General features: G+C 43.9%; 1 protein-coding gene across 2 annotated transcripts in view; it reads left to right on the top strand.

Moving 5' to 3' along the window:
- MAP2K1 (mitogen-activated protein kinase kinase 1) overlaps positions 1-15906 on the top strand; it is a 63985-nt gene that overhangs the window by 21760 nt on the left and 26319 nt on the right. For both annotated transcript variants that reach the window (XM_072982079.2, XM_072982078.2), the window contains exons 2-3: positions 9372-9582; positions 11310-11456. In XM_072982079.2, the coding sequence (XP_072838180.1) occupies positions 9372-9582; positions 11310-11456 (358 nt within the window). The remainder of the gene's footprint in view (positions 1-9371; positions 9583-11309; positions 11457-15906) is intronic.

The following is a 15906-nucleotide window of genomic DNA, read 5'->3' as shown; positions in this document are numbered from 1 at the left end:
CAGGACACGCAACAATGGGCTCAAGTTAAAGGAAGCCAGATTTCAGTTAAATATCAGGAAAAACTTCCTAATTGTTAGAGCAGTTAGACAGTGGAACCAGTTACCTCGGGAGTTGGTGAGTGCTCCAACACTGGAGGCATTCAAGAAAAACTTAGATAATTACCTGGCAAATATACTTTGATTGTATTCCTGCCCTGAGCAGGGAGTTGGACTTGATGGCCTTGTAGGCCCTTTCCAACTTCACTTCCATATATTTTGTGTTGTTGTTTTTTAATTTTTATTTTTTAACCTAAGGGATGACAAAAAGGAAAAGGGGACATAGGAATTTATGGGGAAGAGGAGAGACCATAACATGCTAACAACCATTCTAAACTTATTGCCATATCATAGTTTTAAATTGTTCTGTTTTCTCTTTTCTGCCTTTTAGATTAAGTTCTCATTTCAATATATGCTATTTACACGTTGCCTGTTAATTTGGTCCATTTGTTGAATAGGTCCCATCTTTCTGTTGCCTTTTGTAGGGGATAGTCCTTCATGACTTCTGATAAAATGTCCATTTCTGCTATTTCCCGTATTTTTCCAATAAGGTCTTCTTGTTTCGGTATCGTCGGACTTTTCCAATTTTTGCATATAGAATTCTAGCTGCCGTAACAATGTACATAACTATATGTTGCTTTGACTTATCTATGTTATCAGTACTTCCATATATTTTGTGCACTGCAGGGATCTTACATTTTAGGAGGTAAATTGCTGCTCATGGGATAGCAATTCACCTTTTTTTTGCTGGGGAAAATCCTTTTTGAGGTTGGGGCATTAATTTAGTCCAGTTGTTCCTACTCTAGAGGGTGGTGCTCATCCCCGTCTCCAAGCCATAGAGCCAGTGTTTGTCCGTAGACAATTTCCGTGGTCATGTGGCCAGTGCGACTTAGAAACGGAAATCCATTACCTTCCCACCGAGGTGGTACCTATTTAACTACTTGCATTTTTACATGCTTTCGAACTGCTAGGTTGGCAGGAGCTGGGACAAGCGACAGGAGCTCACTGCGTTGTGTGGATTCGATCTTATGACTGCTGGTCTTCTGATCTTGCAGCACAAAGGCTTCTGTGGTTTAACCTGCAGTGCCACCACGTCCCCTACCATTAAGCCAAAGGCCACCCAAAACAACTGCCACAGTGATACTTTGCTCATCTTGTTCTAACTGGTGATGCTGCAGACCTGCATGTGTATCAGAGATGCTTTGCCACTGGGGTGAGAGCTTTTGTGCCAAGGTTTTCTATCATGATTCAAAACCCATTGCTGTGGTGGGTTTTTGTTGTTGTTTTTTACTTCGTCACATTGGTCTTTGACTTGACAATGTTCCACCAGGTAAGAAGTTAGCATAATTAAGTGTGTGACACAGCAAGTTAAGAAGCTGTGTGACTTGGTCTGTAACAGCAAATGTGTACACTAACTGCTTAACTTGCAGCAGTTTTGCACAAGGATTTATGCCAGTTCTGATATAGCCTCATAAAATAAAATTGCAATAGGAATTTGGCCACTGATTTGTAACCAATTCCTTCTTTGGTAACAAAGGGCTGATGACTGTAATGCGATCTACCTTCCCTTACTGAAGTTGTAATTTAAAACAATAACAAAATAAAAGCAAAAGGATTTTGGCACCTTTGAGACTAATAAATGTATTTCAGTGGAAGTTTCCATGGATTATAATCCACTCTTTCAAACACAGTTTACACTAAAACAAATCTGTTAACTTTTGAGAGGTACAGTACAACGTTTCTGTTGTTGCTGAATGAGAGATATCTTTAACTCACTTTTTTAGGAGTCAATCTGGCTTCTTGAGTTTGCTCACTAGCCAAATGGCAGTTTGAACCTTAGACTCAGTCATTAGCACAGTAACCAAAGTCCTAATCACCCAAATAGAATTGAATGACCAATGACAGCAGTAGTGTGACTCTTGCTTCTTGCAAAAAAATCAGTAAAAGGCTGTGTGGTCCCCTCCAATACAAATGCAGGAGCAGGTTATACATTTATTGGATCACTGGAAAAATTAAGTAGATAGCTAGCTTTCTGGAGGGGCGTGGTGGCGCTGCAGGTTAAACCGCAGAAGCCTTTGTATGCTGCAGAGTTAGAAGACCAGCAGTCGTAAGATCAAATCCATGTGACGGAGTGAGCTCCCGTCGCTTTGTCCCAGCTCCTCGCCAACCTAGCAGTTCGAAAGCATGTAAATGCAAGTAGATAAATAGGGACCCCCTCGGTGGGAAGGTAAATAACATTCCGTGTATAGCTGCGCTGGCCACGTGACAACGGAAACTGTCTTCGGACAAACGCTGGCTCTACGGCTTGGAAACGGGGATGAGCACCGCCCTGTAGAGTTGGACACAACTATTCTAAATGTCAAGGGGAACCTTTACCTAGCTAGCTTTCTATGATAGCCAGCTTTTGTCAGTCTGTGTTCCGAAGTTTCATGGCATAGTTGTTAATGTAGGCAAAAATTGTCCTCAGGTGAGTTGGGCAGTATGCAAAGAGCTTGTGGGGTGGGTGCGTGGAAACACCTCCCCAAGTAGCATCTCACCTTCATGGTTATAGGCATGTGGCCTGATGAAATGATGGAGAAGAAACCCCCTTGTTTTATGCTGCCTGTTCCCCTCCTGCATCTGTTGAAGTGACAGCAACACAGGTAGGAAGAGAGCAGAGATGAAGAGTAGCTGGTTGTTACTTAATGAGTTTTTGTTTGAAATAAGTAATGCTTCCCATCTCTGGAGCGCAGTGCATTTTGTATAGTAGGCCAGTGGACTGCAACTTTCAGATGTGTGTGTGTGTGTGTGTGTGTTTTACTTTTTTAAAGTAAGTCGCTGAAAAGATTGCTGTAAGTAATTTTTATGAAAAGGAGAAAATAAAACAATACTTTTAAAATTGCAGTGATAGTGGTAGCTACGTGTTTGGGATATGGAGTTGTACGTGTAGTTAGTTGATTTTTAAAAAGTGATTTCCTAAGCCCTGAATATCCTTTGCACATCTTTCTGTTAAAGCAGACATCCGGCACATGGGGAATGCAGAAACTGGAGCATCTCCTGCCCTGGAGCAGAATTCCACACCAGGGTCATGTGGCTCCTGGCACCATCTGATCTTTCACGGAGGAAGTTCCCAAGGCCTTTCTTTCCGCTTGGCTGTCTATAAGCCAAAGCTGCCGAAGTGGGCCTCCCAACGGACATGCTTTCAGAAGTGTGAGGCTGCTTATTCTCCTCTCCTGTCACAAAACTTCCAAGGCAGGAAGCGCATCATCAGATTGCATTGACACTCCGGTATTTACTGGGGTGCGATAAACGCAAGCTCTCTGCTCCTCCTAATGACAGCTTGTACTAATGTTGTTTTATGATTGTCGGCAGAAAGACAAGAGGCAGGAGACAGCTGCTTTTTGCCAGCTCTTGCTTTTAGTGGATGCTTCAGTTGTTCTGCAGCAGGCAGTGAGAGTACAGCTCATCCTTTCTGTCTTGGGGGGGGGGAAGGGCAAGTGAACGGGCTATAGAAACATAGCCCTTCTGTTCTTTATGGTACAATTCTGCAGCAGATCCACATTAGAACAACAGTGCCATGTGTGTTTTGTGGATAATGCAGAACCCCCTAATCCTGGGCACTGGCAATCTCCTTTTCAGGGTTGTAAAATTTACCGGCGGGATAGGCTCACAAACGTAGGTCTCTGGATGTGAAGCCAGAGGTTGTGAGTTGGCTTCTCCATTCTGTCTGTCTCCTGGGAGACAAGCTAGCCTGTGTCGTCCATGGGCAAGCTGCACAGTCCCAGGGTGTCCCCAGAAAAGGGAATGGTGAACCACTTCTATGTATTACTTACCTAGAAAATCCTGGAAAGGGTAAAGGTGGAATTGACCTGGCAGCACACAATTATGATTATTAAGATTTACAAACTTCTGAAGTGGACTTAGACTGCAAACTGACATATTGCTGGCTCTGATCCTGGATATGCCACCAGTTGCAATTCAGTGGTTCAGTGACTGTGCGATCTGACAAAACTTCAGTTTTATGGTATTTTTATAGGCACCACTGAACAGCTGTTACTCTGCAAGTATCCATTTTATTCCACACTGTGCTTTGGTTATCAAGGTATAAGGGTGACAGGTCCTCTTAGACGGAAGGAGTGGGCAAAATGTGATCTTCCAGAGAGCGTGAGACTGTAACTCAGAATTCGTCACCATTGGGCCGATAGAAGCTGCAGTCCAACAACATCTGGAGGATGGCATTTTGCCCATCCCTACATTAGAGCTTTGGCTGGTGCCTCCAATTTCAGTAATGCTATGAAACCGTTCTGGATCTGTCTTCAAGCTTTACAGGTTCTACTGGAGGTGCCAAGTCTGTTTCAGCAGCTTTGGATGCCTCTATAATGTACAGACTATAAAGCCCAGAGTGGATTCATAGCATTGGTGAAATTGGAGTCGCCAGGCGTCATTGCTTGTTGGCGTACGCTCTGAAATTCTTCAGTGACCAAAAAAATACATATTGGTAGACTTCTTATTGCTTGCAGTGACCCCTTATTTGGGTCACTTAGCAAACCAGAGGGCTTTAGATAATAAGAATGGATTTAAAACATCCATAGCCAATTCCAACTGAGCAAGAAAACCACTTATAATTACTAGTTAAGCAGGTAAAAGCTTCAAAGATGTGGCATCCTGAAGAGTTGTAAGTGCCATATGGTGGGTTTGGAACTGAAGCTGTCTTCGCCTGTTCCTTTGTTTTACATTCCTTCCCTCTGCAGACATTTTTACGTACACAGGGAGAAGAAAAAGCATAGGCAAGAAGCTTTCCTCCTGTTAGAGGTTATGTAATTGCCTGTGAATTGACACAGATTCTTTCCAGAGTATGATATGCATCGTTTCTCCATCCGCCCCCCTCTCACCACTTTCCACACTTCAGTGACCTCCAGATGCGTTGGAGTACAATTCACAATTGTATTGGAATGCTGTCCCACAGGCTGTCTAGCAACACAGTCTGGAGGGGGGGGGGGGACACACACTGATTTAGGGCAGGTGGTTCTAGCAGAATAAGGGAACACTTTCTGTAGAAATGGTGATCTTTCACTGACATGAATCAGAGGTCAACAATCGCATGGAAGAAGGGAAGGTGAACTGAAATTAGGACTTCCCTCTGTCAGCCTTCTTCAAAAAGGGTTTTCTTGGAAATCAGCTCATGGTTCTCATGTGGTGAAGACTGGTTTGGTTTGGTTATTGTTTATGTCGCACTTCCTTATCATGCAAACTCTCTGGATTTTGCTGTTCTGTGTGTTGAAAAATGCACAATGGGGTATTGGTATAAATGCAGCTTGGAATTTCTGCTGATTTTAGATTCCAGTTTTGTTGTGTTTTCAAAAATCACGGATCCTTATGATTTGTAAAGATGTGCTGGAAAGAGTTTGGCCAATGTCTTTTTAAGTCTCAGAAGATGCCGGGGGGAGGGATTGGGGGAAGGAATGTATTCATTTGCTAGAGAAGTCTGGCCTGGCCACAGTGCCACATGCCTTTCTTCTTTTTTGTTTAAGCGCTGCTGGTGTTTGTGGATTTCAATGGCTCCCCTGTGCAGTGTAACATAATGATTGCTGGTGTTGTCCAGTACCTCTGTGTTTTGAAATAGAATTTCGTGTCCAGCTTGTTTCAGGGCATGTTCAGCTACTGCTGATTTTTCTGGTTGTTTTAGTGTCTCTCATGTTCTTTGATTCTGGTGTGGATGCTACCTTTTGTGGTTCCAATATATACCTGGCCACAACTGCAAGGTATCTGGTATACTCCTGCAGTGGTGAGGGGGTCCCTTCTGTCCTTTGCTGACTGTAACATTTGTTGTATTTTTGTGGTGGGTCTGAATACTGTTTGTAGGTTATATTTTTTCAAAAGTTTCCCCATGCGGTCCGCGACCCATTTGATGAATGGCAGAAATACTTTATTTGTGAGTGGCTGTTTTTCCTCTTCAGTTTGCTGTTGTTTTCAGGGTTGATGGCTCTTGTGATTTCATTCTTGGAATAGCCATTTGCCTGTCGGGTCCAATTCAGATGGTTGAGTTCAGTGCTGAGAAATTGAGCTTCACAGTTCCGATTTGCACGGTCTACCAGTGGGCCTTAGTGGGCCTTAGAAAGCCTGGCTAACAACAAGGCCAGTGGAGGTGATGGCATTCCAGTTGAACTATTTAAAATCTTGAAAGATGATGCTGTTAAGGTGCTACATTCAATATGCCAGCAAGTTTGGAAAACTCAACAGTGGCCAGAGGATTGGAAAAGATCAGTCTACATCCCAATCCCAAAGAAAGGCAGTGCCAAAGAATGCTCCAACTACCGTACAATTGCACTCATTTCGCACGCTAGCAAGGTTATGCTCAAAATCCTGCAAGGTAGGCTTCAGCAGTATGTGGACCGAGAACTCCCAGAAGTACAAGCTGGATTCCGAAGAGGCAGAGGAACTCGAGACCAAATTGCTAACTTGCGCTGGATTATGGAGAAAGCCAGAGAGTTCCAGAAAAATATCTACTTCTGCTTCATTGACTATGCAAAAGCCTTTGACTGTGTGGACCACAGCAAACTATGGCAAGTTCTTAAAGAAATGGGAGTGCCTGACCACCTTGTCTCTCTCCTGAGAAACCTATATGTAGGACAGGAAGCAACAGTTAGAACTGGATATGGATCAACTGAGTGGTTCAAAATTGGGAAAGGAGTACGGCAAGGCTGTATATTGTCTCCCTGTTTATTTAACTTATATGCAGAGTACATCATGCGGAAGGCTGGACTGGAGGAATCCCAAGCTGGAATTAAGATTGCCGGAAGAAATATCAACAACCTCCGATATGCAGATGATACCACTCTGATGGCAGAAAGTGAGGAGGAATTAAAGAACCTTGTAATGAGAGTGAAAGAGGAGAGTGCAAAAAACGGTCTGAAACTCAACATCAAAAAAACTAAGATCATGGCCACTGGTCCCATCATCTCCTGGGAAACAGAAGGGGAAGATATGGAGGCAGTGTCAAATTTTATCTTCCTGGGCTCCATGATCACTGCAGATGGAGACAGCAGCCCTGAAATTAAAAGACGCCTTCTTCTTGGGAGGAAAGCGATGACAAATCTTGACAGCATCTTGAAAAGCAGAGACATCACCTTGCCGACAAAAGTCCGAATAGTCAAAGCTATGGTTTTTCCTGTCGTGATGTATGGAAGTGAGAGCTGGACCATAAAGAAAGCAGACCACCGAAGAATTGATGCCTTTGAATTGTGGTGCTGGAGGAGGCTCTTGAGAATCCCCTGGACTGCAAGGAGAACAAACCTATCAATACTAAAGGAAATCAACCCTGAGTGCTCACTGGAAGGACAGATCCTGAAGCTGAGGCTCCAGTACTTTGGCCATCTCATGAGAAGAAAAGAGTCCTTGGAAAAAACCTTGATGTTAGGAAGGTGTGATGGCAAGAGGAGAAGGGGACGACCGAGGATGAGATGGCTGGACAGTGTCTGCGAAGCAACCAACATGAACCTGACACAACTCCGGGAGGCAGTAGAAGACAGAAGGGCCTGGCGTGCTCTGGTCCATGGGGTCACGAAGAGTCGGACACGACTAAACGACTAAACACACACACCAGTGTTTTGATTATGCCTCTTTTTTTGTTGTGGGTGGTAGTTGGAGTTTTTGTGTAGGTACTGGTCTGTGTGGTTGGCTTTTCTGTAGACCTTGTGTCCCAATAGGAGGTCAGTTTTGTGTATGACCATGACATCTAAGAACGGGAGTTGTCCCTCTATTTCTTTTTCCATGGTGAATTGTATACAGTATTTGGGTGGATGCTGTTGAGATGGTTTAGAAATTCTTGCAGTTCTTCTTCACCATGGTTCCAAATTGTGAAGGTGTCATCCACGTATTGGAACCAGACTGCGGGCGCGAAGGGTGCCGAAGCCAGGGCCTGTTTTTCGAAATGTTCCTTGTAGAAGTTTGCTCCCCATGGCCACTCCATCTGTCTGTTCATAGAACTTGTTATCCCACTGAAAGTAGCTGGTCGTTAGGCAGTGTTGGAAAAGGGCCTTGATGTCTTCTGGAAAGATCTGCTGGACGAATGCCAGAGTGTCCTTTATCAGTACCTTGGTAAATAGGGATACTACATCAAAGCTGATCAGTCTGTCCCCAGGGTTGAATTTTAGGGTGCTGATCTTGCTTATGAAATGTCCTGAGTCTCTGATGAAGGATGAGGTTTGTCCAATGTGGGTCTGTAGGAGGGTGGCTGGATATTTTGCTAATTCATATGCCGGGGAGCCGATGGCACTTACAATAGGCCTGAATGGGATTGAGTCTTTGTGGATTTGGGGGAATTTATTTAATTCATTTAAACATTTGTATAACTTAACTGTTTTTAGCTTTCAAATACTGCCTTTTTTAATGGTATAAGCCACCTTGGGAATTGTTTTAAAGGAGAAAAGTGAGGTAAAATTATTTTAAATAAATGAATACATTTAAAATAACTAAACATGACTGTTCCTGGGCAAGTTAACTGAGAGAGAGGTGGCTGATCCAGTTGCAGGTGTTGTTGGAGAAGACTGATAGTCTCGATCCGTTTCAGTTGGGATTCATGGTACTGAAACCACGACCTCCTCAGGGAGACTGTCAGGGGTGGGTGGGTGTAGCCTTTTTGGTGCTTCTGCGGCCTTTGATATTGTTGACCGCGGGTGGTGTCCTTCTGGGAAGTCTACCGAGTGTGGGGATCAGGAGCACGACTCTCTGATGGTTCTAATTCTTCTTTGATAGCCATACCCTAAAGGGATATACCGTATTTTTCGCTCCATAAGACACACCTTTCCATAAGACGCACCAATTTTTTAGTAGAAGAAAACAGGAAAATATAATCTGTTTTCTTCGCTCCATAAGACGCACAGACTTTCCACCCACCCACCCTGTTTTGTGGGAAAAAAGTGCGTCTTATGGTGCGAAAAATACAGTAGTTTAGGGACGTTGTCTTGTCCCCTTAGAACTTCCGTTATGGGATCCCACAGGGGTTGATGGTCTCTGTGCTTTTTAACATCTATATGAAGCTGCTAGGAAAAGCCACCCGGAGTTTTGGAGTGCATTGCCAGCAGCACACTGATGGCTTACAGCTCTCTCTCTCTCTCCTTTCCATCATCTGCAGAGGGTGCTGTTTGGGTTCTTGAGTGCCACCTGGCCTCGATAATGAACTGAGATGGAATCCAGATAAGACAAAGATCCTGTTTTGGGAGTTTCATTTGACTGGTTAGAAGGAAACCTATGTTATGCCTGCACAAACAGGATTTTGGCCAGTATGTCAGCTGAAAGGCCCTGATTTCACTTCAGCTAATTACTGTTTCTGTGCTTTCTCTCTTCTTATGCTGCAGGACAAATTTGGAAGCCCTGCAGAAAAAGTTGGAAGAACTGGAGCTTGACGAACAACAGCGGAAACGACTTGAGGCCTTCCTTACCCAGAAACAAAAAGTTGGGGAGCTGAAAGATGATGACTTTGAGAAGATCAGTGAACTTGGTGCAGGGAATGGTGGGGTGGTCTTCAAAGTCTCTCACAAGCCTTCTGGCCTCATTATGGCAAGGAAGGTGAGCCTTGTCTTGCAAGCTGTTCTAGAATCTGTTTTCAGTGAAACCTATTCAGATTTTAAGAGCAGAAAACTGAAGTTTTTGTTCTTTTTTGAGGGGTTTAAGTATCTACGGACCTGGTTAGACTTTTAATCCTGGAAATCAGAGAAGCGACAGTTTTCAGTTGCAACAGCATCGAGTGTATTCCCCCCACATAATCCCTCCCATATCTGCAGATTCTTTCAAATCAAATTACAGTATGTCTACCTTGCTTTTTCCATCTTGTTTTATTTGCCCATAAAATGGAACCACACTGTATGTCTTCTAAATTCTAAAGTTAAGCTGTTCAATAGTATTTGCATAAAGACACTTGTGGCACTTTAAAGATTAGCAAGTTTTATTTGGCTTCTGTGAACTGTGGGTGGTCCCGCTTCAAAAGCATCTTTAAAAGTAGGTTGCAGTTCATGAAAGTTTATGCCAAACAAAATTTGCAGGGATGTTGGCAAGTCTTGGGACCCAAATCCCAGTAAGAATCTTGGGGCCGACGTCTGAGTGCAAGTCTGTGGTACCAAGTCCCAAGCTTGAGTCTGAATTTTGAGTCACCCGTCTGCCCCCCGCCTCCCAAGGCTTGGGCCTGGGACCCAAAGACCCGGGCCTCCCCCCACACCTGCCATTGACCTACCTGCTGCCACTGCCACCCCCCCTTCAGAGACAGCCTTCCATTCCTAGAGCCAGCCACTGCCTCTACCCGCGCATGTGCTCACCTATCAGCTAAGCTGGTGCGTGTGTGGTTGGAGGAAGTGGGCCAGCTGTCTCTGAAGATGGTGGCAGAGGGAGAGAGGCCGATGGCAGGGGCGGACCCAGAAGGACTCGACAACGTGACTCAGACAAATGGGTCCAAGTTGCAAGTCAAGTCCCAAGTCTCCTCCAAAACCCCTCAGTCGAGTCAAGTCACAAGTGCAAAGTAAGTCAGACTCAACAGGGATTTGCGACTCATCCCTGAGACATTACCCCTCAGTCGAGTCAAGTCACAAGTGCAAAGTAAGTCAGACTCAACAGGGATTTGCGACTCATCCCTGAGACATTTGCTAGTTTTCATAGTGCTGCAAGGTTGTGTGTGTGTGTGTGTGTGTGTGTGTGTGTGTGTGTGTGTGTGTGTGTGTGTGTGTGTGTGTGTGTGTGTGTGTGTGTGTGTGTGTGTGTGTGTGTGTGTGTGTGTGTGTGTGTGTGTGTGTGTGTGTGTGTGTGTGTGTGTGTGTGTTATTTTAGACTAGAGATGGATGTGTCCTATCTGTCTGGAAAGTTACTCAGTGAACTTTGATGACGGTTGTTTTTTGTTTGGCTGGTCTGCTCTTTAGATGCCTCTTCATTCAGCCTTTTTTTCCTGGCTGGCTTCTTCAGCCACATGTGTTAGGCAGAGTCATGTGACATTTGCCATTTGGGGCATTGTGCAGTTGCAACTTGGCCACATCATCAGATTTTTGGCTCTTGTTGACACATCCACAGTGACTGATTGAGACAAGTGATGGGAACAATTCTGGCAGGAAATTCAGATCACAGATTTTATCCTCTTGATTTCTAATGTTGCTACTCGGCAAGATTTTGCTCCATGAAAGGTAGCTTGGACGATAAATGGTTTTCCCACATCAAAACAATATGCCATAACATTAAGGATATGTTTTTTTTCCTTCTTCAGTTCCTAAGAGTTGTCCAAAGAAGAAACTTAAAGCAATTGATTTATTTTGCAGCTCATTCACCTAGAAATCAAGCCAGCAATTCGCAACCAGATAATCCGGGAGCTTCAAGTCCTGCATGAATGCAATTCTCCATATATAGTCGGCTTCTATGGAGCATTCTACAGTGATGGTGAGATCAGCATTTGCATGGAGCACATGGTAAGTAAGCCTTTAGGCTTGTGTACATCTTACACTTTGTCTGCTGTGTGGGTTCTGTGTACTTAGCCTGCATATTCCTGTGTAGTGATGGAAGGGTATGTTATGGTTCTGACTATGTTTTTTTCTATTTTACTTTGCTGATGTATTTTGTTGTAATTTTATTTTATTTTTTTATTTTTTTTGCTGAGGGTCATGGTTAGCAGCAGAAGTAAAATTTTTATTGCCACTGGCTTTTGTGATTTCAGACATTTATATTGGGTACTCATGTCCCCTTTGTCCCAGAATGCACTGATAAATAGACTCTGGTATGCGTGACCCTGGTCAATAGTTCGTTCATCTGAAAAATCTTCATTTTGAGTCTTAGTCAAAGCTACAGACTTCGCAGCCACAATATCTGGACAGAGATTTGGACCTTTTTGTTTCCTCTCCATCTCCTGCTTTTTGTCCCATATTGCCTGAAGTGTAGATCTGGAGAGATGAAAACTTTGCAGGCTTCTGTAGCTATTTGTTTGCTTCTGTCAGTATTATCACCTGCCTGTGGATTTTGTTTTGTTTTCTCACTGACCTGCATGGCTTGCTTTCTGGTGTTTGTGATTTTCTGAATACTGTTATTTCCAAATATACAAACTTTGGGATCACTTATGAGGCAAGGGGGTGGCACAAAAGAAGCCTTTAGGTGATTATATGCATGAAACCTCATGACAAAGAATGGTGTAGTTCTTTGCTTGGATCAGTTGGTGGCTAAAAGTGCGGCTTCATGAAAACAGGCCTGTAATTAATGTATCTTGAGAAGTAACACCCTGATGCCTTCATGGTGTCATTTTAGACACCTCTGCCCCTATTTGGCACTCTGTTAGCAGACAGGATTCTGAGAAGGAATGGATTCTTGGCATGTACCTATGGGTGGTAAGGAATTCTGCAAGTTGTAATCCCAAGCGATAACTTTTCTGAGCTCTGATTCAAACAAGGGTGGCCCACATGGTAAAGGATCTAAGAGTGTGCCATATGATAGTTGCTTCATTTTATGCCTTTTGGGTAACTGTTAAGCAGCTTTGACATACCTCCATGTTTTCTGGTGTAACCTTTTTAGTTCTGTGGGGTAGTTGCTAGATTTATTCCTGTGTGCCTGTCCTGCCATGGCGTCCTGATCCACTTCTCAGGAAGTCTCTCTACTCCTTTGCCCTTTTCCTCCTTGAGGTGGGGAGACCTAAGGAAGGCACAAAAGGCTAGTGAAACCATCAAACTCAATTTGGGCTGTTTCGACTCCCTGGCATGCAACCCCCTTCTCCGTGGTTGTGCCTTTTCAGAAGTGTTACCCACATAAAATAACTTCCACCATTACCCACATCCTGTCCTCTCGTCTCAAAAATCCAGTAGCATAGCCGAGGCTAAGGCAGTAGAAGTTAGCACCTAAATTTGCTCTGGACTTTAAATCCAGCAGACCCCTGGAAAGGATTTGTTTGTATTTTATTAAAAAGAAAAATAAGCCAAAAGATAAAATAGTTACAAAAGAGTGAAAAGGTGAAAGTTACCCAAAAGATTCTTGGTGAAAAAGGTTTCTGTCAAGCATAGGCGGACCCATTCTGACAGATGAATTTTTCCTTTACATGAGGATGCTAAGTTGTCGCCTTTCCTTGTATCTCCCAGGCTTTCTTTATACAGAACAAGCTTTATGTCACAGAGGCCCTAATTACCTGTCATTGCTGTTAATACCTTTCAAGTACTTCCAGGCTAATGAATTGTTTCCTTAATGGGGCTTCATCCCTCACTCCAATTACCATACCCTCAGGCAGGAAGACAAGTTCCTCAATGAAGTCTAACATACATTATCTATCAAAGCTTACTTTGAAGGAACTACACAGGATAAGCAGGGCAGCCAGGGGTCAGCCCTTTTGAAATTCTTCCTGGCCATCACAGTTGGCAGAGGGCAAAGCATGAAAAGGTTTCTTCAAAGGTTCGATTTCTTCCATTTGGTCCTCAAAGTCCACACATGTTTCCCAGGTTAATACATGGCCCACGCTTTATCATTTTGTAGAGCCTGTTTTTACAGAATCCCTCCACAATTCCTGCCTCTTTCTCAGGCAAAAGTTTGTCCCCTGCACGAACAGAAAAGCGAGAGGTTTGAACTCCCCTAGAACACCCACTCACTCATAGAATCATAGAATAATTGAGTTGGAAGGGGTCACTTGTTACCTCCTCCCAGTTTGAGAAGCACTGTGGTGAGTACGATTCTGTAGCCAGCTGTGTATCTACCTGACAGTGGTTCTGTCCAGCCTACACCTAGTTAGCTTGCTAATCAGAAAGCAATACTTCATTTTTTCTTCACCACTTCTAGGCAGTGTGGTACACTAATTACGGTCCTGGACAAGAGCTTGCAAGACCCAGACGTACTCCCTATTCAATTCTTTTTAAAAAAACCTCTGGTTTATAAATGTGGGATATTATGCTTTTGTAACCACGATTCAGAATGCTAGGAAATGGCTTGATATCACTGTATAATATTATGCCTCTGCTGTGAGCAGGAAAAAGAATGTCAAGCTTAATGTAGCAAGGGGCAGCCTGAATGTTGACAAAAACAATGTCAGCCGTAAAGATGGTCTACAGCAATGGTTCCCAACCTTGGGTAACGCAGGTATCTCGTCAGAGTCTTGAGAGCGGCAACAGATAAGGCCTTCTCCTGTGTTCTCACCCAACGCATCTGAGAGGATGGTGGGACTGAGAGAAAGGCTTCTCCTGATGGTCTTAACACCCAGGCAGGCTCACGAAGGGAGATGCGGTCTTTCAGATAGCTTGGACCCAAGCCATTTAGGGCTTTATAGGTTACAACCAGCACTTTGAATTGCACCAGAAATGGAGTAGCGGCCTGTGGAACAGCTGCAACAGGGAAGTTATGTCTTTCCTGTCACCAGCCCAGGTTAACCATCTCAGGACAGCCGCTCTTGGCAGTTTCATGTAGATGTTAAATAGCATGGGGGACTAAACAGAACCCTGAGGGATAACGCAGGCCAACGACCAGGATGTCGAACAGGAGTCCCCCAACACCCCCTTCTGAGTTCTCCCCTCCAGGAAGAACCAGTGCCACCATAAAACAGTTCCTCCAATTGCCATCCCAGAGAGACGGCCCAGAAGGATAGTATGGTTGATGGCACTGAAAGCCATTGAGAGACCCAGCAAAATCAACAGGGGCACATTCCTCCTGTCCAGGTGTAGCTCATCCACCAAGACAATGAAAGCAGTCTCCATTGTGTAACTATTGTGCAGCCATAATTGACCCAAAGATCACTGAATGACTTTGGACAGTCAAATCCATCAACCTGACCCACCTCGGAAGGTAAAGATGAAGTGGGAAGAAAGAGCGCTGGCTGCACCACCCTGAACTAATTAGAATAAACCAAAGATAGTATAATATTACGGTATCTTAATATAAGGCTGGCTAGTACTTGGTCGTGGTGGGGAAAGTGATCCTTATATACTGCCCCATAGCACTTGAAGCAATCTCTGGGCAATTTACAATTTAAATTATGCAGGCTGCACATTGCCCACCTGCCCCCAGCCAGCTGGGTACTCAATTTACCAACCTCAGAAGGAAGACTGAGTGAACCTCGAGCCAGTTCTCTGGGACTGAACCCAAGTTGTGAGCAGAGTTTTGGCTGCAGCAAAGCAGCTTAACCACTGCTCCACAAGGAAATCACCAGGTAATCTCCAGGGAGGGCCAAAAATGAATTCTGCCTCTAACCTTGAAGAGTCATGGCTTAGCAGGAGTCAAGAGTATTGGAGCACATGGGACAATGTTTTTCATTAAAAACAGTTCGCAGTGTTCCTTAATGTGACAAAAAATAAGTAAATAAATATATAGCCCCTGCTGTCCTAACTGCTGGTTGTGAATTTGCACCATGTGTGGATCTGTATGTTAGTTGTTTGCCAACTCGGAGCCCCTGAGCGTCCATTTTCCAGCAGTTGCAAACCTTTGTCACTTATCCTGATGCCTTCTGACTGTTCCCTTTCTAACTTCATTTTTCACCTTGTTTGAACTCTGATATACGTATATAAAAAAGGCATTTTGCTCTCAACATCTGCCTGCCTTTGTTTAGCCAGATGGAAGTTCTACTTTTAGAGCACCCTTTCAGTGACTAGGAACTGGTTAAATCCCTTCCTCTCCTCAGCTTGCATTGAACAGTTTCACATGTGAGCGTAAATGCTGTGTGAGGCAAAACGGGCCCTGGGGCTAAGTGAGGAAGGTTTCGAGAAAAATAGCTGTTTATGCAACATTAAACCTAGCTATTTATGTCTTGCTCTTATAGAAACCTTAATTGTCATCTTCTGTTTGTGACACTAATATTTCTAATACGGTCAGATGAAAGTTTGTGTTTTAGTCAATATTAATAAAAAACATAACCCATTGGAATAGAGAAGAAGTTGTTGAAATGAAGGTGGGTGGAGAAATGAGGGA

This window comes from Pogona vitticeps, chromosome 12 (assembly GCF_051106095.1).
Source record: "Pogona vitticeps strain Pit_001003342236 chromosome 12, PviZW2.1, whole genome shotgun sequence".
NCBI classification, from domain to species: Eukaryota; Metazoa; Chordata; class Lepidosauria; order Squamata; family Agamidae; genus Pogona; species Pogona vitticeps.
Note: the sequence above shows the minus strand (reverse complement) of the source record. Positions and strands in the feature narration are given on the sequence as shown.